Source organism: Platalea leucorodia (genome assembly GCF_965183815.1).
Source record: "Platalea leucorodia genome assembly, chromosome: 1".
NCBI classification, from domain to species: Eukaryota; Metazoa; Chordata; class Aves; order Pelecaniformes; family Threskiornithidae; genus Platalea; species Platalea leucorodia.
The window spans coordinates 105,927,658-105,954,203 of NC_138823.1; the positions used below are offsets into that span (position 1 = coordinate 105,927,658).

General features: G+C 42.7%; 1 protein-coding gene across 13 annotated transcripts in view; it reads right to left on the minus strand.

Moving 5' to 3' along the window:
• Positions 1 to 16,148, minus strand: part of NFX1 (nuclear transcription factor, X-box binding 1) — a 71,559-nt gene extending 55,411 nt beyond the window's left edge. For all 13 annotated transcript variants that reach the window (XR_014229566.1, XR_014229567.1, XR_014229568.1 and 10 more), the window contains exons 1-3: positions 16,056 to 16,148; positions 6,823 to 7,872; positions 4,151 to 4,312 (exon numbers count right to left, since the gene is read on the minus strand). Coding sequence is in view for 10 of the 13 variants with exons in the window: in XM_082325016.1 (XP_082181142.1) it covers positions 4,151 to 4,312; positions 6,823 to 7,872; positions 16,056 to 16,080 (1,237 nt within the window). In the remaining 3 variants the exon portion in view is untranslated. The remainder of the gene's footprint in view (positions 1 to 4,150; positions 4,313 to 6,822; positions 7,873 to 16,055) is intronic.
• Between the last annotated feature and the right edge of the window lie 10,398 nt (positions 16,149 to 26,546).

Genomic DNA, 26,546 nt, shown 5'->3' on the forward strand with positions numbered 1-26,546 from the left:
CTAATGAACAGGAGCGAAGCAGGCAAAATTCCAACCAAAGACACCAAAAGGACAGTTGTCTACGGAAAAATCAACACACCTCACTCCCGTTTATTACAGATTGTTTTAGAATTTGCTATCCTCTCCTTCCTTCTGGGACAAAAGGATTCCTTACTTGTGATTATTTACCAAAATTTTTTCTATACACTTTCATATTGCAAGCATCCCTATCTGTAGCACTTTCAGCCACAAAAATCTTTATGTGTGGTACCATGCTCAGAACCCTGCCCCTTCCTATTGCATTCCTGTTGTCATAAAGGCACAGTGAATGATCTCCTGTTTCCAGAATCCTAAAGGATTAAAGGGCTCAAAAGATCCTTGAGTAGGAAGAACTGGAAATTATATATACAGACTACGGATCTTTACATGTAGTTTCAAACAAGCAACTTTTCTCTTTACATGTTTGCCTACGATGAGTCATAGGTGATTACATAAGAAAGGATCCAAACACATCTGCTGGAATAAAGAGTGAATGCTAAAAGGCCACATTGCCAAAGGCAGCAGTACAGCAGGAATTTTCAACATGTATACAATGCTAGGTACATGAAAAGAACTCCAAACAAGATTTCAGTCACTTCAACTGTAGCAGAATATACTAGAATCAACATTGGCAGTTTCAAGTTACCATTTCTAAGAGGTCTTATGCAGTTCTCCAATGAGATAATTTGTATCAGAATAAATTATTGCTTTGACTTCTCAGCTAGACACAATCAAAAGCATTTGTCCCAGTAACAAAAAAGTGACAACATTTGTCTAATAGCCAAAGCACACAGAATGGCTTCAGCTCTTGAACAGCGTGGCTTAAGAAAAAAAAAAAAAAAAAAAAAAGGAAAAAAGGAAAAAAGAAAAAAGGCAAGTAGATTCATATTCTGACCACTGAAACAAGGAAGCCATCTTAGAGGGCAATATTGGATTGGTACAGACCACTAGCTCATCTGGAAGTGCAGGACAGGGGCAGCAGAGAGACAGTCAGTTGTGATAACTCAAATAACTCCAATCCTTCCAGCCAAAATAAAAATACCAGTAAAACTACCTTTCCTGCAAAGAAGGGACCAAATGACTTAAACTTTTGTTCCATCAATGCAAGGAGATAAGTCAAACACCACTGAAGCATCAGTTTTTAAAAGAAGTATAAGAAGGAAGGGGACAAGAGACAACAAATTCCCCTTTATAAGCATAACAAAGTAAAAGATCTTGTATGCAATGAAGGTATTTTTGTCAGATTGACCTTAGCTGTGCAATATCTAAAGGTCACATTCCTCCAAGACATAATTCAAAATGTTAGTAAAAATGCTTGCTAAGGAGAAAGTTATGTTCTTCCTTATAGAAAAGAATCTTTCCACATGATGACAAAGTGATGCCTAGCAGAGCTGCTCCTCCTCCTGATCAGGACATCTCTAATACACAACGAAAATTCATTCTCTAGTTCTGAGTGCCACTGACAGTCTACGCAGACCAAGAATGCGCAATGCCCTATGACTCCTCACAGGTAATCAGGAAATTCTTTCACCTGGCTTGGCCAAACTAAAAATCATTTTTCAGATGACCCTCAAGACAACAGAAGGCAAAAAGCCTCTGAGGGAAGACACCTTTAGTAAAACACATCTGAAAGAGTCCCTGAGAAGAGAGATGCTGTAGGGTGCGAGAAGACTTTGTTACTGTAACCTAGGATAGTTCTTTGCTTCTTCCCACCCATGTACATAAGAGTCCCAAGCATGTTTTATCTCATTGACACGGTAACCCAGGATACTTCATTTCCCCCACCTATGCATGGGTGCCAACCTGACAGCCAGCTGCAGATCTCAGAATTCAGATAACAGCACCTGCATTACATCAGCAAGTGCACTAATGAGCAAAACAGGACACTGCATATGGACCACATGTTAATCAGCACAAGTTTTATCCCTGTGGTGCATTCCTTTGCGCTTCACTCCTGAGCAGGGTTCCATTGCATTGGGTCCCCATGTGATTAGCATTGGTGTCCCGGGGCTCCCACCATGGTAATGCTACACTTCCATTAAAGCCAAAGCTTTCACTTGCTGAGTGTTGTGCCTAGTCCCCGAGGGATCCACACCTGCTTTTTCCTCATAACAGATACCCATTACTGGAAGATCTGGAAGATGGAACTACATGAGAAGATACCCAAGGATGTTATCTACCTCATCCAAGTATTCAGGGTTTCTCTGACAGAAGGCTGTGATCACAAAAATTGTGAGAAATTATGTACGCATACATACTTTCAGCCTCCTGCTATGTGTCATAGAAATAAGAGCTGCTGTAAGGCCCCAAGTGGAGGGACATTCTCACTGAAACATTCAGTTGCTTCAAAAACATAAAGGAATGAACACTCAAAACTGATCTTATGAACAAAACATTCTCAGTAGGCTGAAAGTGAAATGTAGTAGTGAAAAGTTTGGGTGCTGAGATTAGGTAAGTTTTCCTGTAATTCATTGTAACATTTGCAGAATGGAGCAGATTTAAAGTAAATTGTGTCAAAAAAACCCCATTTTTTTTTCCTCTTCCGGAAAAACAGCGAATAACTGAGTTAGGTAGATTACACTGTCCTATTTCTCTTCTGGTAGACAATAATTACTGCCAGGGTTCTAGTGAATTCCTCAACATTATACAAATCCTGAAAAGTAGAATCTACACTGAAACAACCTACCATAAAACAAGTACACTCTGAAGTACAAGTTCTAATCAAGATAGGGTAGCAGGGCCTTGCAGGTTAAGAAATATGCATCAGTGTCCTTACTGGAACTATGGAATCAGTGCTACTGAGGCTACCACCTTTAATTTCAATTAATGATTAGCTCAAGGTCTCTCATACACATGATACAGTAGCGTATTTAGTCCACAAATTCTTATAAGAAAAGCTAATGGCCAAAAGATACAGCTATCTGAAATGCTGTCAGGATTCAAGCATCTAAGGTCACTGTCTTGACAGATAAGCAAAACCTCCCTTACACAAGCAGCTACTCTTGGATCAAGGAACAAGCCGTTTCAGGGAGATAAATCAGCTCCAAAGAAGGTGACAGAAAAACAGCCAGGAGATAAAGGTTCTCAGTAGCCACTCTCAGTTTGGCTTAGGATCTCAGTCTTACCCCAAAATCTGTTCCCTTCTCAAACATTGCAATGCCTTTATGTTTCAAATCTTGTGCTGATATTTTAACTTCCTTTCTACTGTCAGTATGAAGCATGACCAGCCCTACCCAGAAGTCTGTCTATGCATCTTCAGAAATCCAAGAACTCTGCAACCAATCCTTTCTGCAAGAGATTTACAGTCTGTAAGAACTTCTCTCAAACATTTGGAAGTAGCTGACAGACCATACTTCCTCGGTCTGCCCAGAGAGAGACAGAAAAACACATGAAGAATGGCAAATGCTAAATAAGCATGGTACAGAAAAAATTAACCCTACTTCAAGATTAACATCACAGTCTTCAGAGCCTCACATCACACAACTGAACACAGCAGAGAGGCTGCAATTCAGCCTTAACTTGCACCAAAGCATTCAAAGGGCAGAATGAAGTGGTAAAAGAGTTTCAAAAAGTGGTATAACACAAAGAATCTGAAACAGTTAAGCTAATGACAAAGGCAGAAGCTTTCACTCTTCTTTGAATTTCACTTCACTGCATGGCATTGGTGACAGATTTCAGGAGTACATGATCTGAGAACAGAACTAAGAAGTGGTTGAGAAAAAGCAGACAACTAATGCTTGGAGTGCTGCTTCTGTTTGACTGCTGAGCCAAGCACAGATGACAGAAGATGAGAGATTTCTTGGTGTATAAAAACAGCCACAGAGCTTTCCATCTTGATACACTGATTTCACTAAGTGATCTTATACTTATGTATCCAAACCTGGAAATTAATTTTAGCTAGAATACTAGAAAGAATCAAAACAGTTAGGAGGATTATACAAATAATAAAAAAATGGGTTTTTTTCAGGGTTCTTTGGATGCTTTTATATTTTTTTTTTTATTTAAAACTTGATTTGTTTACAGCTTACTGGTTACCTTAGACAATATTTATAAGTAGCTTTCCAGCATAAGAAACACATTAACTTTGCTATTACATATATTTGAGAAAGTGTGTGCAAGAGAGAATACCAACCTTCAGCTTGCGAAGCTGGTGATCGTGCCCACTTCTTAATGCAATTCAGGTGGAATACATGGTAACAATTCTGACAGCTCCACACTGGGGCTACTATTCGGACCACCTCACAGCATACCATGCACTCATACTTCTCTGTGGTCAGCTGTTCAATCAACGACCCTGCAAAGAAAATGCATTACCTGTGCATGAAGCATCAGCTAGCTGAGAAAATTAAAGTGAAATTCCAAGATTTCATTTAAATTATAACAGAACTTATTTTTCCTGTGTGGCTATAAGAAAGGTATTAGTTTACTCCTGGAAGATTCCGGTTTGATACTTAGTATGCATTTCTCTAGTTTCAGAGAAGGAAGGAGTATGAGATTCCCACAAAAGTGGCAACAATAATTTCTGTTGATGAATAGCAATCATTCTGATCTTACAAATCAGTTAGTAGTTTTAAGCTTGGCAGAAGTTTGAGATTTTACTCATCGCTTTACATGGGAAATTTATCTTCGCATAAAGTTTAAACCAAAAAGCTTAAAGCTCTTAACTACAGAAGTTTCAGCCAAAATTGAATTTCATTCCCATCCTCAAGTATTCCTGTAAGACCACACAAAAAATATTAACAGTGAAGTACCTGGATTAAGGAAACAAGCCCCTCATAAACTGCCTGCTTTAGGAGCGGAATTACTGGGAAACAATAGTCAAAGTACAAGGCCTTTTGAGTCATATGAAAGAACATGAAAATAAAAAAACTTTGCAAATAAGAAAAGAACTCCACAGGAAAGACAAAACAGCCTGAAAACATAGTTAGATGTGTAACCATAAAAAAGGCACCACATCAGTTCTGCCAGATTAACTCTCCCATCAAGGTAAGGCTACCAAATACACCTTAGAAATGCTATTTGATCTATGCCCAAAGAATTTTAAAATATCTTAATTACAAGTGTAAAGTGTAAAAATGTACCATTTTTAGATGGTGCCAATACAAGGGACATTAGAACTCATAATGAAGGACAAAAAATGAAAATAACAAAAGAAAAATTACTATCAATTCAAAATGTACCACACATGACTGAAAGCAAGCCCATGGCTGCCTGCAAACTTCGAAGTGTTAACACTGTTTGCCCTCCTTAATAGGATACAAGCACTTTCAAGCTTCTCTTCCAGCTCTCCTGCATCAAGCACCACAAGATTTAAAATTAACAGTCATTTCTGCTTTTGGTACCCCATGAATATTACCCACTGCAAAGAAAGCATTCCCACCTAAAACATACTACTTTTCTCCAGAAGATTAAAGCTATACTCTACTCAAAAGATAGCGGTCCCATAAATAGTTAAAAAGCACAGACTCACTTCACTGTAAACAGTGGCAGATACTGTTTCCAAAACAGCGCCCAACTAAAGCCTGCAAAGAAAGACTGCCATTTTGGAGGAAGAAGTTCCTTAAGTTCCCTGTAAAAGATTACTACTTCTCTTCCTGCTTATTGCACATGATGTTTTTCATTTAATAATAGTGCTGGGAGAAAGACTGAGGTATCTTTAATTTTACAATTCAAGTAGAACCCAGGAGCATGAAAGTCAATGTATTTGTTAGAAGGGATCAAGGAGGATCTTGATCCTTGAGCTTCTCCTAAGGGAACAAAGTTTCTGACTGGAACTATCTTATGCTTCCTGATTATGCTACTACTTTCTCAGCTCTGAAAAAGAAGAGACACTGAGAAGCAAAACCTTCAAAAGATTCAATACCACAGTTAAGATAACAAGAACTAGCCTACCTGTCTCTATCATTCTGGGCAGCAGGAGATCAGGTTGAGATGCTTTGTAAAAACCAACTAAATATAATTCTTAGTGTTTGTTCAACTGGAAAGGGACCAAAAAAAAAAAAAAAAGGAGGAAAATCTCTCTCCTTATTGCTTCTGAAAGAAAACAGGACTTCTGCTGGGTGCTATGAATAACATGAGACTTTTCTCAGTGCACACTTAAGCTTATGTGAAACAGTAAGAAAAAGCTACCTAGGTTGTCTAGAGACAGAAGCCAGTACTGTGGCATTGAAGAGATTTAGCTGATTTCCATTTAATGTTTTCAGTCCCTAATGGTGTGAGTTGGCACAAAATTCACTCAGACAGCGAAAATATGTGGGTCTGCTTTACACTGTCAATGGCACATGTTCCTATTCTCAACTTCCAAAAATAGTATCCAAAGATTTTCTCTAATTACCTTTTGATATCACCGTTGAAAAATAACAGAAAAAATCCAGTTAGGAGCAGAATACAGTTCCTCTATCTGGCATTTTCCTACTTCTACATAAAACATGAGAAAACTTATTCTGCAAAAATCAGTTTTAGGATTGTCCCTCTCAAGTCCTATTGTTCAAAATGCTCAGAATTTACTCCCTGCTCCCACAATATACGTGTTTTAACATGGTGCCTGACCAGGCCATCATTTGCAGTTTGGTAGTAAAACAAACAAACAAACAAACTTTAAACAAAATCTGTTCTTCCTTAGTAAACTTACAGAACACCTCCCCACTCAGAAGCCACATATTTACATTTAGTTCTATCCTCTGAAACCCATGCTGACCTAATGTGAAATAATAAGCCTCTTCAGCTAGTCAAATGTGATGGCAGTTTAAACTATTCACGATCATATCTTTTATACAGGAGTACAGGACAGTCTAGAAAGCTTACCTGTATGAGTTTCTTTGTTTTTTGGTACATCGCTTTGCTTTTTCCAGTACTGGGTCCAGCTGAAATGAAGTGCAGGTGCCTGATCCCCTTTTAGCAGGAACTTTCTTCCATTACATCTGACAGAATCAGACAATTGATGCCTGATTTCACTGGTCAAGTTTTCATCATTTTTGTGCACAGAGAGTTCTTTCTTCCTCTCATTCTTATCTTTTGAAGTATATGCAGGAGAAGACTTCTTACCTACTTTTGTATTTTTACTACGGTGAGAATCATGTCTTTTCTGACACTCCTTTTCTACCGGGGGTTTATTCCACACAGGCTTCCGGGGATATCTTTTGTGTACATAATTGTAGCCTTTCTGCTCATCCCCACTACCAACAGGAGCATCACAGAATGCCTTTCCAACAGATGATTCTGAAGAGTCAGACTGAGTCAAATCCAAAGATGGAACATTTTCAAACAGCTCCACTTTCTGTTTAGAGCTCACTCTCTTTTCCCGGTCATGTACTTGCTTTCCCTTCTCCCTGAAACCTCTTCCAGATGCATGCATCAGATGTGTTTTCTTTGGCTTCGCCCCTCTGCTATCTGCATTAGGTACCTCCCTGTCACTCTCGGAGGAGAGAAAGTCATTGTACCCTCTAGGAGGTGCTCTTCTCCCAGGCACTATTGCAGCATCTGAAATTCCTGGACCTGCAGCAGCATCAACAGTACTTTGCTTTATCTTACTTCTAGTACACGTACTATCATTTCTTGATCTGTGCCACCTCTGGCTTTGCAAGCTGCGATTCTTCAAGCTTTTACTGGTACCAAAATATTGGTGGAAGTCTTCAGAATTCCCATACTGACTTTCTGGATTACAAAAGCCATGATGCTTTGTGGAAGAGCTTTCATAATCTGTACCTCTTTCAGAAGACAGCCTAGGAAATGGTAAATTACTTCTATTCTGATTACTGTTAGAGTCTTTCCTATCTTTATTTACCCAGTTTATATCTGTAGGTTGTCTTTCTCCTGGAATGGAATCAGCAGCATCAGGAGTGAAATTCAATGCACCTAAAAAGTGAAAAAATAAAAACGCACATGTAAGTATTAAATAAATATTTCTTTTCAGCAAAATTACCATACATGCAAAGGTCCAGAAGTTCAATCAACCCCACGCTTGACAGAACAACTGCAAACAAGTTTCCAGAAACTAGTGTTGAATCATACAGCGCTTTGTAAAGTTACCTTCTCTTGTCATCATTAGAAAAAGACTAAATGACCCAGAGTTAAGATAAGAATACAAAATTGTAAGGTGAAGAAAAACATTTCAAGCAGCACTGTATGTATACAAGACACACAAGTATAATAATTGGTGTTTAACATGTGCTGAAGTTTTTCCTACCATGTTTATATGCACACACAAAGGGGTCCTTTAAATACATCTACATCTGAGATTTTAATATTACACAGAACTTTGAATATAAATTAAAATCCATCAGCCAAAGAGTAGCAACAGTAAATGCTTGCACGAACTCTGATTACGCTGTTCCACACTTAGACGTATTAAATGGTAGAGGGACTACCCAGGACAGCTTTGCAAAATTATTTTGCTGTTATGAGGCCATCAACGTGAACCATGCTTCTACATGAGAGGTCTCCTGTCATTTTAATGTCTCTACATAAAAGGAAGACATGCATGTTAGAAATCCTATGTTGCTCAATTTCATATCACATCATGCCAGCGGGGCTTGCCTGCAACAGGAATTATCAGGTGAATATCAGGGACAGTTTAATGGGATGTGGCACATTGGTTAAGTCTTACACAGTAGTGTAAAAAAAAAAAAAAAAAAAAAAAAAAAAAAGAGGCGGCTTCTAAAATCTCATGGAATTAGTGTCAATTTTACAAGTTAGGTAGGTTACCTCTGACAATAGGGCATGTGCAGTTTATTCCTGGTTCAGGACAATTCAAAGCACTTGGGCTATGAACACAAGAGACTCTCCAAAAGGCTAACGCTATCTGGGTCTCTCAACTACCTATTATTTTAACTTTTCAATAAAGATTGTGGAAATAAACATTTTGCAGGGAAGAAAAAGCCAGAACACTTCAAAGCATTAACGTATCTTTTTCAGTGAATTTCATTTACTTTCAAATGTAACAGGTGTTTTTAAACCTTTAGGAATGGTCATAACTACTATGAGAGATTTGGTGGCCAAAGAAAAAATATAACATACAACTTCATAGAAGTGAAGCTTTAAGCTTACTAAAAATTAGGAATTTAAAAATACATTTAAGGAAGTTTTTAACCACGTAACATAATTCATACTTGTTTTTAAAAAGAGACTCAGTTGAAATCACTGGTTTTTTTTCTCTTTGCAAAGACAATATATATATAATTATATATTATCATATATTATATTTAATATATTAAGATGTTAATATTATAATATGGTATTGTTATATTATTATATGCTATGCTATATAATATTATATGGTATTATTACACTAGACATAAATGCCAAATACAAAGTGTTTGGGGTTTTGTTTGGGTTTTTTTTAAGCTGTAATGCTAACCTGATTTTGAGACAACAGAGTCAGAACACCAGACAGAGGTCTTCCAAAACAGCTGGGGATTGAGTTAAGAGTCAATCTTAACTCAAGATTAACTCAATCTTAACTCAATTGAGTTAAGAGTCAATCTTAACTCAAGAGGAGGGGAAGTGGAGAGGGAGGTGCTGATCTCTTCTCGCTGGTACGCAGTGCCAGGACACATGGGAATGGCTCAAACCTGCATCTGTCATCGGAGGTTCGGACTTGACATCAGGAAACATTTCTTTACTAAGAGGGTGGTCAAACCCTGGGACAGGCTTCCAAGACGGGTCGTCGATGCCCCATGCCTGTCAGTGTCTAAGAGGCATTTGGACAACGCTCTGAATAATATGCTTTAACTTTTTGGTCAGCCCTGAAGTGGTCAGGCAGTTGGACTCGATGATCACTGTAGGTCCCTTCCACCTGAACTATTCTATTCTATCATTAGGACTGCAGACCCTAGTAGGTACGAAGTATTAGACTTGTACATCTGAAAGAATCTGGACTGCAAGCAGCTTCCCTGGAAACATTCTATGTTTCTCATCTTAGCACATGTATCCTGTGTAAAGAACTCAAAATCTGAATTTCTCCTTTTCACTTTCTACAACAACACTTACTTTCAGTTTTTCCAATGTTTTGCCAGTTTCTTTCCTATCCCTAATAAAGATGACTACAAACATTAAATGTAGTCCTTTTACATTACAATGTAAACAGCAGTCATTCAGTATAGATCACTTAGAGTTTCACATATTTTGATTTGAAGACAGGATGCAATCCTGTAATTACATACTAACCTTATTTGAAACCACCCATTTTATGAGTTGGTTTAAGATTTCTTTTGTATACCCTAAAATTTAAAGTCTGATAGGTAGATATAACAAGGTAAACCAAATAGCTTCTTAATGTTTAAAAAACCCATGTTTTTCAAAAATCACACAGCTTGCCTCTAAAAAGTATATTCTATTGTTAAAGACCATTGTTTCTTTGGTTATGAGATGTGATATGTAAAATGTATGCATGAATTATAAACAGATTGCTGCAGAGGGCTTGCAAATGAATGCAGTAAATAAGCTCGAGTAAGTATGTTTTGTAGATCAGTAAAACATACTATCTTATACTGACATAAAAAGCACGCTGGACATGGCTTTAAAATGCTGTTTTTCTAAAATACAGTCAAATTGACTTTTGAGCATGGCCTCCAAGAAGCATAACCAGTACTTGAAATGTAGCTGTGGAAGTGATATTTTTGAAAGCACTTTCCAAATAATCTATTAAGTTTGAAGAAACAGATGGGAAACCAGGATTCAGATATTTAAAAGCACCTCCAAAATATGAATAATTCATTAGGACTTTTTATATCACCCATGAATAGGATTCCTACTGCCTGCTTTTACATTATAAAAAAATTTCCAAAGGAGTGGTAAATTCTACTAAAACTGATATATGTCTGCCAAGACAAGAAACAGCAAAATACGTATACAAGTGTAATAATCAGTAGCTAACAGTGGCTTGAATTTCCTCTGACATGTTTACATGTACATACACACAAAAAAAAAAAACAAACACCAAGAAACAGGGAACCTCCAAAGCTAGATTCCAGCCTGTATTTCTAGAAAATAAAGAAAACAACAGTACATTTAGAAACAACCTCTGCATTGAAGACTTTAATATCCTTAAGAGCTTAAATATGAATTAAAAACAAGCATATGAAGCTCTCATGATTTCATGCCTGTTCTGCCATAACATTACACATTACACCAATTCAGCATTAACTGTGGACAGAGCCAGAATGCCCTGGCAAAGTTAGGTAGTCTGTGTGAACTATCCTTCAGAAAAATAATTTGATAAGGACACTTCTAAAAATATGAAGCAAATTAGTAAGTACATGTCTCATTTTAATAAGTACAAGCTCTGCTTCAAAAAGAGTTTATTTTGGGGACTAGTACAGCCATCAAACTTAATAACTTAGGTACTTTTTTTTATGAAGACATCAATAATGACATTTGAAGTTGCCACTTAAAGACATCATACCTAAGTGACATTTCTTAGCACAGTTTCAGCAAGCTAAATTCAATTAGATTTTGAAGAGCCATTAAACAATGTATTTTAATTAGGCAGAGACTGTATGAAGTTGATAATTAAGAATAAATATAAGAAAGAAAAAAAACATTTAAGAAGTCCAGACAGAAAAAAATATAAAGGGTACAAGAGTCCACAGGATAGCCCCTTAGGTGTCAGAGGTAGTACTTCTTTATTCTTAAATAAATTCAGCTCTGTCGCCTAGATAGGAAGAACTGCAATTTTCCTTCTGAAGCTTCAGATCAATACAAAACTAGAACTAAATAAACAACACTGATTAGTACCAGTCTTTCTGACTGCTTCTGACAAGCACTTATTTTTTAATTGACCACTTCTTATTGAGACACCCACAAATTCAACCAAAAATAGTGCCACCTTGAGTACTGTGTGCAGTTTTGGGCTCCTCGATACAAGAAGGATATAAAAATACCAGAATGTGTCCAAAGGAGGGCAACAAAGATGGTGAAAGGACTAGAGGACATGACTGATGGGGAGCAGCTGACGATACTAGCTTTGTTCAGCCTGGAGAAGAGGAGACTGAGGGGTGACCTCATTGCTGTATACAGCTTCCTCACAAGGGGGAGTGGAGAGGGAGGTGCTGATCTCTTCTCCCTGGTGGCCAGTGATAGGACACGAGGGAATGGCTTAAAGCTGCATCAAGGGAAGTATTAGGAAAAAGTTCTTCAATGAGAGGGTGGTTGAGCACTGGAAAAAGCTTCTCGGGAAAGTGGTCATGGCCCCAAGTCTTTCAGTGTTCAAGAAGTGTTTGGATATGCTCTTAGACATCTGGTTTAACTTTTAGGTTGCCCTGTGTGGAATTAGGAGTTGGACTAAATGACCCTTGTGAGTCCCTTCCAACTCAGGATATTCTACGATTATATGCTCTGTTTATATACTAGCTCCCAGTAGAAGATAAAGGTAATTTCACGGCAGATGCCTTCAGTTTTAAAGCAATAAAAGGAATTCTTTCACCTGAAGACAGATGTACAGAGTACATGCACAACAATCTATTTGTGTCAGCACTGCATATATCCAGACAAGAAATGGTCCAGTCAGCTGAACAGAAAGCACAAGTTACAGGGAAGACACTCCCTGCAGGTCTTATGGTACTTATATTACACTGCAGCACAAAAGAACCCAGGAATGGTGCATTATGGAAATCTGAGGCTTTCCCCATAGCATGGAAGCTGTAAACCTCTTCCACACAGAACACCAAGCTGGATCTTTTCTGTCTTCTCTTATCATTTTATATATTCACCTACAGCATCCTACCATTTCCAGATATGACATAAATTTACAAAAGGTTGGATTTCTTCCTAAACAGGAGTTACACTGTTTCAGGCTTAAAGACTCAGGCAGTGCAACCCATTTTCATGCAAAACAATCTGCCTACCCAAAACTTATTGTTTATTCCAACTGTAATAGCTCATCTAATAAAAGATATGCTTCCTTCCCGCAACTCTTGCCAGAAATTATTAGAGAAAGATTAACACGCAAAATCACCATTACCATAGAATCACAGAATGGCTGAGGTTGGAAGGGACCTCTTGAGATCATCTACTCCAAATACCCTGCTCAAACAGGGTCAGCTAGAGCAAGTTGCCCACAACTGTGTCCAGCTGGGTTTTGAATACCTCCAAGGACGGAGAGGCCACGACCTCTCTGAACATCCTGTTCCAGTGTATGACCATCCTCACAGCAAAAAGGCTTCTTCTTGTGTTCAGATGGAATTTCATGTGTTTTATTTGTACCTGTTACTTCTTGTCCTTTCACTTAATACCACTGAGAAGAATCTGGCTCCATATTGTTTACTCCCTCCCATCAGGTATTTGTACACAGCACTAAGATCTCCCTGAGACTTCTTTTGTCCAGACTGAACTCCAGTTCCAGCTCTCTCAGCCTCTCCTCATGTGAGGGATGCTCCAATCCCTTAATCATCTTCATGGCCCTTTGCTGGACTCACTCCAGTATGTCCATGTCTTCCTCATACAGGGAAGCCCAGAACTGGACACAGTGCTCCAGGGGTGGTCTCACCCGTGCTGAGCAGAGAGGAAGGTGCACCTCCCTTGACAAACTGGCAACGCTCTTCCTAATACAGCCTAGGATACTGCTGGCCTTCCTTGCAGAGACGGTGCATTGCTGACTCATGGTCTGCTTATAATCCACCAAGGACCCCAAGGTCTCTGCCTGCAGAGGTGCCTTCCAGCCAGTTAGCCCCCTCTGTATATTAGTGCACAGTGTTATGTTTTCATCTTTTTACGCTACTGTCCAAATTCACTGCATCCACATTCTAAACAAAACATGAAGTTTTAGCTAGCCCATTTCAAGATGACATAGGAGAAACATAAAAGTAGGGAAAGAAATATAACTTCGCCACAGGTAGCTTCATCATCCTAAGAGAAGTATCTACTACAGAATGGATTTTGCATAAGGAGAATAAATGTATTATAACTTTTTACTTTCCTGTTCACCCTTACAGTAGGCTACTCAATGCTTTATAGCAACTCCCTGATGTCTTCAGTTTAATGATGCACTGTACCATGTATAATGACCCAGCTGTTCATTGTGAAGGCAAAAACCCAAAACTACATTCAACAGCAATTATGGCAAATGATGGGGGGAAAAAAAAAAAAATCCATTAATAGCTATTAAATACAAATACCACACGTCCCTTCTCGGTGCACAGGGCTGGAAATGAGAAAGGTATATCAATATGAATAAATATTTAACAATTGCCTTGTTTCTTATATTCTTCCCCTTTGTCTCTCATACTCATTCCCTGGGTCTCAGTAATTGTTCACTATTGGCAAAATATCCTTGATGGGCCGCACACCTGCGGTGACTCTAAAATGTCATTCTTCAACCTCAACTGCTTCCCCTGATCTACCCTGAGAGCAGAAATACCTTTCATATTTAAGCTCTCAAAATCATACAGTCAGTCTGTCCATGAAGTTGCAGGGCAAAAGCCAGTTCCCATCCTAATATTGCACAAGCACAATTTGAAACTTACCTATGAGATTGTTCTTGACCTATGAGATGGTTCTTGATAACATAGTATGTATTACCATAACAAGGAATGAACTCCAGAACTTAATGCCATGTGACAATATCTGTGTTAGCTTAAGTATTATGAAGAAAATGTAGAAATGGTGTACCATCCAGACTAATCTACTGCTTTTCAGTAAAGCTATTTTTAGCTCAGTATACCTATTTAAGACCCTTTATTCCAATACATATACACCGTACAAAAGGTTTCAGGACCAGAGCTGACTTGCAGCCTGACAGCATGGAACATAAACAGACAAGCAGATATTTGCCTGCACCAGCTCCTCTTTACTGAAACCATCAGCCTCTGCTTTCTGAACCATGTCCCAGACTATTCCACTTCCCACAAGGCAGCTGTGGACCCATCTTCATCCCATCAGAAAATAAATAACTTTCCTGTCATGATAGCCAGGCTGCCAAGAACAGAGGAGAAGAGACAGAGGATGCTATTTAGGATATAGGCTAGTAATAACCTTAATCTGAATTAACATCAGGGTGCTGCAAAAGTAGCGATTCATATTTTCTTCTTCACCCCAGCCACAAAAGTCCAGGATTTTTCCTGGCAGAAATCTAACAACTCTATAAACAATGAAATGAGTTAGCTCATCAAGTGACCCCAAAGTGACATTGATTACCTGAGAAGTCTACCCAGACTGCAAGAAAATCAAGAGACGTGATGAACACACTAAATATCATGAATGACTCTGGGCAACAGTGTTATTTCTAGTTACGTGCTCAAGACACAATTACATAAGGGTTCTTCTATCGTTAAGTGCCCATAATACATGATAAATCATTAAATGCAAGGCTGGAATATGGATCTTGAAGGGCTATTCCCCCTCCTCGTCAGCAGCCACACCCAGTAAAACGAAAGGTAATCTGAACCTGCATCATAAAAGCCAGAAGGGAAAAACAAACAAACAAACAAATCTTTTCTTGCACTTGTGGCGTTCAATCCCACTCCAGGTCGGGTCCCCAAGCCGCTCTCCACCCGCGAGCCCTTGCCTAGATCGCTCTGGACGCCCCTCGCCTCCCGCACGCCCCGGACCTCTGCTCCTAGACCCCAGCGAGACCCCACGAAACGCCGCAATTTTCCAGCAGCCCGTGGCGCTGGGACAGGTCAGGCTGCCCTGCGCAGGCAGCACCGCCCTCTACCGGGTCTCGCCGGCACGGGTGGGCAGAGAGCAGCAAGTTTTCCACAAACCAACCGCCTCTTCGTATATTTTTCTGCCGCTCCCGTTCGTTTGTCACACGTTCCTCCTCAGGCAAAGTTTCCCTAGCACGCCCTGCGGCAAAGCCGAGCCCAGCCATTTTGAGCGCCACAGGCGCCGCAAAGTTGCGGCGGGCGGGGGCGGGGCGGCGGCAACAGGTGGTGCCGCAGCCCGCGCTGCTCGACACGCCAGCGCCCGGCCGCGACCGCCACAGCGCGGCCCTCTGCCCCACAGCATCGCTGCGGAGCGATGACTGCTCCTCCCCTCTACGCCCAGCCCAGCCCACCGGCCCCCTCCCCAGCTCTCCTCCCGAGCACAGCAGCCGCGCTTACCTGCGCCGGGCCGCGCCTCCGCCATGCCAGCGCACCCCCGCCCCGCTCCGAGGCCCGGCTTCCTGGCCGCCGCGCACGCGCACAGCCCGTGCCCACTCCCCCCGGCGGAGCGCGGCTATGCGCGCGCAGCCGCACTGGCGCTGCCAGCGCGAGCGGGAGAGCAGAGGCGGGTACGAGGCGGGAGGGGCGGGGCCGGGGGCGGGCGGGGCGCGGGCGCAGGGCCGCGTGCTCAGCCGGGGTCCCGGGGCGGGCGGTGCTGCGCTTCCCGGGGCCGGAATAAGCGGGGAATCGGGAGCCTTGTCCGATGCTGCAAAGGAGGAGGAAAGGAAGACTAACAGCGACAAAGAAATGCTGTCTCTGGCAATAAATTGGCCATTTGCATGACAATCAGCTTGCCTGCTGCGGCCTTTTCCTGAAATGGGCTTACTGTACTGGCTGCGCTTCAGGGCCTGGCTAAGCGGGCCCAGATGGGTACAGGACAGCTCGTCGCTCTGTCTCAGTGCGTAGAAGAGGTGCTTTCTTTAGGGACAGGGTAGAAAGCAGGGGTGTGTCCTCAGGCTATCTATTGCATCCTGCATGCGCTGCTCTGGGGAGGTGGCAGAGCCACACACTTGTCATCCCAAATGAATGCTGGAACTTAAGCTTCTGTTGGAAAGCCCACACAAAGATTCCCATACTACAGCTGGTGCTGCAGCCAAATCTTATCATTCTCCAGCTACAAATACTCGGTAGAACAGCACGCTTTGTCATACTGCGGGTTTCAGCACCAGTGTTTAGCCATTGTATGATTCACACCTCCCTGCAGAGGTTTGCAGTGCCATGGTTACAGTACATTTACAGAACAGTTCTATGCTTTCACTGCTGCAGCATGGCTCTAGAGTCCTTAAAGAGCTGCTGATCTTTTCAGACACTGCAGAGTAAGTTCAGAGTTCCATGGCAACTGCAGCTCTGAAGAATGGCATCTCAGGAACACTGCTGCACACAGTCTCTGCATTCTGCCCGCCACATCCTCCTAGTGAAATTCTCAGATCAAAGTTCCATTTGCTGCATAGTCCTTCCCCTCCTAGTGGGCAGAGTTCATGGTTCCAAAGCCCTTAAAGAACCACTGGGCTTATTGCAGAAACACTAGCTGTTGAAATGCACCCCAGACTCCTGCCCCTGCTGCAAAGGAAGCTTGCAAACCAGTATGGCAACAGCCTTATAAAGATGCTACATGCTTTGCCGTGGATTTTGAGTGTGTTTGAAGTGCTTTGCTGTATGCAAACACTGTGACCATCTGAGGTTGCAAAGAAAGGTATGTGGCAGTGGCATCCTTTCAGAGGTTTTCCTGCTGCTGTCAAGAAACTTGCAATAGTCCTCTGGTTCCCATAGACTTCTCTGTCACTACTGTAGAGATGTGACCATACCATTCACATAGAACTACTGCAAATTTTTAACACTTTTACATGAATACCACAGCACTACCACTTCAGTGTCCACACTCTTTTTTGCTACCACCAGAAAACCAGTTGTGGTACGGAAAGCACTACAGGGATTTGCACCTGTATGTGCTGCCAATGATTAGGTCTATACAGCTTTTCCTTTGTTCCCCCTTTTCCCGTTTTATCTAAACAGTTCTGCTTTTTTCCCTTTCTTGTCTTAAATTTGCATTGGGCCAATCCCATCCACTCCTGATAGCCTAACTTATTTGCCCAGCATTTCTGCACAGGCGATTTTATTCTCTTCTTTAGCTTGGCCAAAATAGTCTTTTTATCTTTTCCTCATCATTTTTCCTTCTCAGCACAGGGATAGGGGCAAGGATCTCCCCACTATATCATATGCCGTCTCTTAAAACATATTTTTGTTTCTACTTTGTCATGCTTGAATATTTATCTCCCCATCCATTTGCCATTTATCACTCATTTCTTTTCTCAGTGGCTGCTTTTTTCCATCTGACGGCTATGACAGTCAGGAAGCAGCAGGGACAGACTGCTCCGTATGGAAACTAGAGCTGCGAGCTGAGAGTCAGCAACTTCCACAACACCTGAGCAAGAAGAGCAGAGCAGGTTCACCAACACTTCAGGCAACAGGCCAGGTTGCCAGGCAAGCCTGTAGTGACAGGGCAGCTCAAGCCAGAAGTCAAGCCAGGGGGTAAGTATCAGAGAGGGTAGGCACAAGCATACCTGCAGTGTAGTTCAGGAAGACACTAAGGACGAGAACATGAATTTTAAAGCAGTGTGGGAAAGAATGAGGGGCAGGCACCCATTGAGGCTTCTTGAGGCCTGACAGCTACTTATAAAAGTTGGTGCTGAACCCATCCAGACAGCCCCAGGGTGGTGGGAAGGGGCACGGGGGAGATGTACACAGATCTCTCCTATATGCAGCAGGGAAGCTGATAAACAGCCTTGCCTTCAAGGGAGAGGGGAGATGAGGTAGGGAAGCAGAAGGAAGGGAATCCCTAGCCATAACCGTCAGTGCCAGCATACTAACATACTAACTCCTGAGCTGGCATCATGGTACAGTCATTTTTAAGAACCAGTCAGCCCATGGTGGGGTCAGTGACTGCTCAGGAGATGCCGTGACATGAAGAGAGCAAGGTTGCCATGATGCTGAGATTCTGTTGAGGAAGGTGAAATGGACACAGCCAATCAACTGCAAGCCTAGGTGTTCAGCATGAGTCTCCTGCATACACACAATACCCTTTTGTGCAAAGGATTTCCTGGAGTTCCTGATTTATAAAGAAGTTTCCAAATGCCATTGGGGTTACAATACCTGCAGCCAGAAGCAATAGTTTAATATAGTACTGTGTACCCCTCCACAAGGCAAAGGAAGAGTTATAAGGTGCTGTGAGCACAGTGCATTGCAGGACACAGTGATGTTCTGTCTCTTTTGTCCTTTCCTTTCTTACAGAAAGCCCTTAGAGACAAGCAAAATGTGGACACCAATATGTGCTTTCATTTAAAAAAAAAAAAAAAAAAAAAAAAGAAACTACCTGAAAATGAAGAAGCTTGTTAAAAATGGAGGCGCAGCTAAAATAATTATGTCTTTGAGGGTTACATGGAGACTTTAAGGATACCCTACTGGAGGCTCAGGGCAAATGCCTATAAGGGGAAAAAGGAACCTGCTGTGGTTAAGCAGAAGACACAAGGGAGCCTGTTGCTGGGGGCAGCTTTTCAGAAGCAGCTTTCCAAAAGCTAAATTTGGGCCTAAAATTGAAAATAGAATCCGAACCTGTGAGAGATGAAAAGTAAACTACACCATGAGACAGGCCAAAAGGGTTTGAGGAACAACTTGCATAAGGCATAAAATCTAATAATAAATCCCTTTTCAAACACTTCATGCTCTGGAAGCCTGCCAGACAGTCTGCAGCACCAGGAAAACTAAAAGAAATTTAAAGGAGCATACAGAGAAAATAACAGAAAATTTAAATTAGTTCTTTACATCTCTCTTCACTACAGCAGAGCTGAATGAGGTTCCCAAGCCATCTCTTCTTCTTTATGGGGGGACTCACCAGGGGCTGTGTCTTGAAAAAGTCAGTATGGACCATATTGGTTATGGAACATATAGGCAAAATTAATAGTAACAAATCACAAGGATCAGATGGTATATAACCAGCAATTCTAAAAGAATTCGAGGGTAAACTACAAACTGTCCTGTACAACCTCTAGTATAAAACTGCTTTGGTAGCAGGAGACAGGGATGTGTCAGCTGTGATGTCAATTTTTTAAAAGGATGCTATAAGAAATCTAGAAAAATACAGGCCTGATGTCTGTAGCAGGCAATTTAATGGAAACTGTACGATAGATTAGAATTAGCAAGCATATGCGTAAAGATGCTGTAATAGGGGGTGAGTCAAAATGACTTTTGTAAAGGGAAGAACTGCCTCACGATCCTACTGAAATGTTGATGAGTCAACAAGCTTGTGGCTGAGATAGATCCTGGAATCCTGACCATGGATTTCTGGAAGGTATTTGGGGAGGTCACTCATCAAAAGCTCTTAAAAGTTACACTGCCAAGAAATAAATAACTGCAGGGGTAAATAACTGGTTGAAAGACAGGAAATAAGACAGTAGGAGTCAATAGTCCATTTTCACAGTAAAAGGAGGTCACCAGGAGAGTCCCACAAGGATTCAGGTTCTGGAACCTGATCTGTGCAACATATTTCTCAAGAATCTGGAAATGGCAGTGTCAGTCTGCTGCTGGTACAATGTTATTTAGGGAAATATAGGCAATGGCAGGCTGAGAAGAACTGCAAGCAGAAGAGTTTGAGGATACTGAGTCTATGGGCAAAAAATGGCAGATGGAATTTAGGGAAGTAGTGCATATGGGAATAAACTGTTCTATCTTCACATTTGAAAGGAAAAGCCCTGAGCTGTTGCAACCGTTATAACAGGTAGTTGTATGAAAATGTCTTCTCTGTGCCCAGTAGTGTGAAAGAAAGCAAATCAATTATTAAATATTGCTAAGAAAGGAGTAAAAAATAAAACAGAGAAAACATCAAGACATTGTATAAATTGATAAATATTGTATACAAATCTGGGTCCTCCATCTCAAAAGGAGTACAAAGGCATGGGCAAATATTCAGAAAAGGGCAAGGAAAAAGGGATCATAAGCATGCAATGGCTTCTGTACAAAAAATGACTTAGATAAACTTTCTGGGAAAAAAGTGTGTCTGTGTGGATATGATAGAGGTCTGCAAAATCTAGAGCAGCACAGAGGGAGGAAACAGACTGAACACTGACCTTTGACGCGTGCTGTCAAATTAAAGATCATTTGCAGTCCTGGCCAGGCAGCACTGAAAGAAGGTAAAATGTCAAGATTAAGCTGCACTTGACCTAACAAGTATGGGTGCCCTGATGATCTAAACAAGCCAAAAGAAAACATAGTGGTGGGGTACCGATACTAATAACATGATAGTAGTAACAGAATGGCTAGTCTGGTTTGAAAAATCTGAGTGTCCATCCCAAAGCACTGCACAGGAAAATTAAGGCCATAGGTGCATCAATAGACCTTACTTGCCCTGACCAGCCTCACCTGGGGCTTCCACCCACACCCCCTGCCCCATGGGCCCAGGAGCTCCATTTAAGTTCAGAACTGGGTCCCTGACTCTTGCCTGAACTGCATCATAGGTGTACCACAGGTATACTTGTGTCCACTTCTGTCTCCTGTTGCTTGTTCTGTCTCCTGGATTTCAGGATTGACCTCAGATCTGACTTACCACCTTGCCTTTGTCTGATGATCACTGGACTGTTGATGAAGACTGTTACTATCACCAACCCTGCTTGGGTACTGTAGGACTGCACCTTGAGTGGTGAGATCACTGCTCCTGCCTGTTTTATGGTCAGTCCTGACTTGTCTTCCCCTGTGGAGCAGTCCCCACTCCTCCCTGAGAGGTCAAGACTCCTTGAACTCTGAGCTAGGCACCGCAGGGCCAGGCCCTCAGGCTGTGCAGGGGCTAGCCCCCATGGCTCCCCACAGCTCCAAGCTAATCTCCAAACCCTGGCCAGAAAGCAGAGATATGTCACAGCCCTGCAGGATTCTTTAACATCCCCTGTGCCCAGAGTCACCCCTGCCCCCAGCTTTGCCAAACCCCCTTCAGCGGGGATCCGGTGAGGGTTCAGGGATTTATTAGGCACACATGGCTCATCTTTACAGCCAAGGCAATAGATACTAGCTGCTCTGCAGTCATAATCTCCTGGCTTTCAGGATGGCCCTGGATTGAGTCACCTCTATAAGAAATGCAATGACTGTGTTCCAGAACCCTGGAGCGTTATTCACTGATTTGAAGTGGTGCCTTTGGGGACCATCGATGTGCAGCTGTGGCTGTGATTGCCAGCTCCAGCAGGGAAGCCAGGTGGCTGCTGACAATCCAGTTTATGCATTGGCTGTGGAAAACTGGCTGGGAAGAATGGGTCCTTAATGCCCACTACAGATTACCGCCTACTCAAATTCATTCCTTTGGTGAGGCAATGGGCAGTGCAAGAGGTTGGAGTAATTTGCGTAATGATTTCTTTCTGCTGCTCCTTGCTTTTTACTCATTTTCTTCTGCTCTGCTATGGCTCACTCATGGGCTGCAGTCCCCTTCGGGGTGTTACCTCCACAGGTATAGAGCACCCATTTTCAGGAGTGCCTCCCCAGCTGTATCCTCAACAATGTCTCCTTCTATGTGTTTCCTCCATTTCTCCTTTCATGTCTCCTCTGCTTCTTCTCAGTGTCTTTTCCTCTTTTCCTCCCTAGGTGGCTGCTGCTATCTCTTACATATGTGTGAGCTGGGGTGCCATGTGCTCTTCTGAAGTTTTGGGGTGTAGTGGGTTGTTTACATTGATTTCAGAGTTATCTGGTACTGGCTGTGACTGTCACGGGGCAATACTTGATCTTCTTCTGCACATGTCACCTCTGCAACCTGCTGCTGAAGCCCTGCAATTTATGTCTAGTCCATTGTGTTACAGAAGCACAACCTTCTCATTAACCAGCAATTGGGTTTCTTGTGTTGCCCTGCAGGAAAGGAATACCCAGATCCTGAGGGCAAAAATCTGCCCTGGGATCTTCTCTGGGCTGTCTTCCCCATTTCAGCACCCCATGAGGGTTGGTCTGGACTCCCATGTTTCTCGTTTTACACTGTGTGAGGCACCACAGCGCTGGCTCAGCCCAATACTCCTACAGCACTGCAGCTCTGTCTTGCCAGATGCCAAGACTGTACCTCTACCTCAGCCTCTGCTCCCCACCCCTTATGCTCCCAGATAAATAGAGTGATCCTGTGGATGTCTGTGGGAAGGAGGCAGAAAACACTACTATCCTATTACTCATGACTGCCACATTGACCTGGCACCAGGAATGGGGATGCCCTTCAGGTACATCTTTGCCTTAAAGCACCCTGAATTAGCAGCCTGCAAGGAGGACCTCAAGGACTGTCTGGCATGTAGGTTTATCCACCCCTCCCATGTCCCTGCTGGGGCCCCTATTTTTTTTTTACTTCCTAAAAAAAAAAAAGTCTCTGTGTAGATTGCAGTGGACTGAATGTCACCACAGTAAAGAACTGGCACCCTCTGCCTCTTGCCCTGGAGTTCTATGAACATCTGCAGGGAACTTGCTGGGTCACAAAGCTAGACCTGTGAGAGCCCTGGCAGGAGAATGAATGGAAAACTGCTTTTCACACCACATACAGCCACTAAGAGTATGTTGTGATGCCATCTGCTCTCTGCAATGCTCCAGCCAACTTCCAGCATATTGTAAATGATGTTGTGAAGGACCTGCTTCATTACTACATAGCAGCATGTCCAGATGACATCTTTGATATTCTGCACCACTTAAGAGGCATGGTCTACATGACCAGGTCTGGGAGGTCTTGAGTTTCCTGTGGCAGCACAGAATTCTATGCCAAACTCGAGAAATGGTCCTTTGACCAGCAGAGGGTGGAGTTCCTGAGGCCCCAACGTCTTGCACGTGGACCCCAAAAGAAGTTGAAGCCATCACTTTCTGGTGTGCAGGCAGTGCACACGATCTTAGGATTTGCCAACATCCGTTGACAATTCATGAAGGGTTTTTCTTCTGGTATTGTGGTTCCTAGAGGAGCATTCACCTGAAGTGGGCTTCCTTTTGGTGAATGCCTGACATACAAGTGGCTTTTGAGAAAATGAAATGAGCATTCAGCAGAGGTACTAATCTACTCTACCAAGACCCCAGTTGGCTTTAAGTTGTGGAAGCAGATGCCTCAAACCAAGCCACAGTGACCATCCTCCCCCAGAAGGCTGGCCTTACACAGGAGTGCTACCCTTTTTTCTCTTAGCAGCAACTCCCCGCTGAGAGGAATTAGAAGCTTATCTGGGATAAGGAGTATCTTGCCAATCAAAGCTGCCTTTGAGAAATGGCAGCAATTCCTTGAGAGGGGAAAAAACACAACAGTGTTGCTGACCAACCATCAGAACATGGAAGAGTAACAATAGGTGAAGCGTTTCTCTCTCCATCTTGCCTCCTTTACATGGTTCCCCTTCACTTTCACATTATGTCCAGGAAAGCAGAACAGCAAGGCAGATGCCTTGGCATGGAAGGAAGATTCAGATTTGGATGCACACCTTCTGCATGCACCCCAACACTCTTTTCTCCAAGACATTTCATTACAGCCATGGCAGAGGATGAATCACTGCAGAATTTTTCCAGGCCACTGGAAGTAACCTAAGCCTAACACAGCATCCCATTGGTACGACTGCCTTCAGCCTGCAAGAACAGGATGGTTGCCTGTACCATGGCAGGCAGCTGTACATCCTACAGAGACCACTGCAAACACAAGTCTTCTGCTGATGCCATCATGTTCCTACACCCAGACACAGGGACTGCTGGATGATGCAGTACCTGATTACCTGATGGCCCACATGTCAGGGAGATGTGGCTGACTATGTCCAGGCCCATAACAGCTGTGCTTGCACCAAAAGATCACAGGGTCCCTAACAGCTCCTCCCTGCTGCCAAATAGCCTTGGCTATTTGTGAGTATGGATTTAATAGCAGACCTGCCCCCCTTGGAGTGGAATGCAGTGGTTGTGATTGTGGACCTGTTCACCAACATAGTTTACTTCATCCCCCTCAGAAAGTTGCCCGTAGCCCCACAGACTGCCTCACCCTTCCTATAGCATGTTTTATGATGCCATGGTCTCCCAGACAGCATAATTAGTGACCAAGGGGCCCATTTAACAGCCAGATTTTTAAAGGAACTTGTGGGTCTTCTCCAAGTGCAAACCCGCCTCTCCTTCTTGTACCATCTCCCAGACAAGTCATCAGACGGATCATCAATCAAATCCTGGACCAATACATCCAGTGTTACAGTAACTTTCTCCAAAGATGAAAGGGTCACCATCTTCCTATTGGTAGTATTTGCCCATGCTAACAACATCCATATATTTACACAGCAGATCCCATTCTTTGCTTACTTTGCTTTCCTGCCATGAAGTCATCCAGCCACACCAGCTGCTTCATGCTTAATTGCAAGTTGGAGATCTGCTCACACAAGTCCGGCAGGGTTCTAACCCCCTCATAACTCAGGTGGACAAGGCCAAAAGGGCCCACAAAAGATGAGTCTTGGCTGGTTCTTGGCAGTTCTCCTGGGACATGTTCTGCAGAGGAACAAGCCTAGCTCAGGCCTCCTCCAGCTCTGTTGCAAGCTGAAGGCTTGGAATACTGGTGTCTACAGGGAGGAAGAATATGGGCAATGCTGTGCTGTAGTGTGTATCTCCAGACAACACCATGAAACATGTCTCTCCCAATATTCTTTCTCCACAGGGGCATCGGAGATTGGAAACCACAGGAGTCAGGATGAGGCTAGAGGTTGCCCCGATCAAGGTGGCAGGAGTGAAGATGATGGCTCTTCACCTGTTTCCTGGAAAGGCTCTTACAAGGGGAGGGGCAAGACCAAGAGCAGGCATTACCTCAGGAGCACCTGGGACACAATGCAGACGTGCTGTGGCATTGTGTGCTCTCAACTCTACGCTAGCAGAATTACTCAATTCTCAACAGCCAGCTCTTCTAGTAGATGGAACAGCTCAAGCCACAGATAGACAAGCAGCTCCTTCGAAGATCTCTTTTTGTTCAAACACTGCAGAGCAGCACTACCTCCTGCAGCCTCAGTTCAGGAAGGCCCAACTCTTGGGAGCAGTCAGCCACTCAGCACCAAAGCCCTGTATGACTTGGCAGAGGAAAGACATCAGCAGTCTCAGCAGGAATTGGAAGTGGATACATCCTGTGAGATTGCTACTGTGGACATAAATCGTGGTTGCCTGCACATGCGCTGGGGAGGCAGACACAGAAAGAAGAGATTGAATGTGTTTGTGGAGAATGCAGCTAGGGAAGGGAGCTGGGGGAAACTTGCAGAACTTGACAGCATATGGATACATATTGAGAGAGAGAAATCAGAGCTTTTTTTTTTTTTTTTTGGCTACAGTCTAGGTAGGCCAAAAGGCCTATGCAGCCCTATTAACGTGGCCACAACAGACCAGACATGGTTCATGTCTATCGTGAGCTGGCCAACCCCTAGTAGTCTTCTCACAGAGTGTTAAGAGTCATAGAATCATAGAATTATTTAGGTTGGAAAAGACCCTTAAGATCATCGAGTCCAACCGTTTAGAGTATTAACTGACAGAGGAAAGATCCAGATCTGTCATCCCAACTAAGGGATATTCTGGTTTTATTGCATAAACTGCTGAATAAAAACAGAAAAATAAAGCAATCTGAAATAAATAAGTAAATAAATAAAATCAAGGCTCGACCAGACATAAGAAGGCTCCAGGGACTTCTTTTCTTTCTAGAGTGATGTGCTCACACAAGACAGTGGCCCAGCAAGGAGTCTCAGAGATGACTTTTCACATGTTGAAATTCTGTACCCACTTCTGATTTCTGAGGTGCACAGCACAAGCTGATCCTACCTTTGGTCCCGCTGTCCCAGGTCCCAACACTGCTTTCCCCAATGAACAGCTTGTGGAGGACAAGTTCCGAAGTCCCCACACAGCCCTTTTACCCAGACAAAA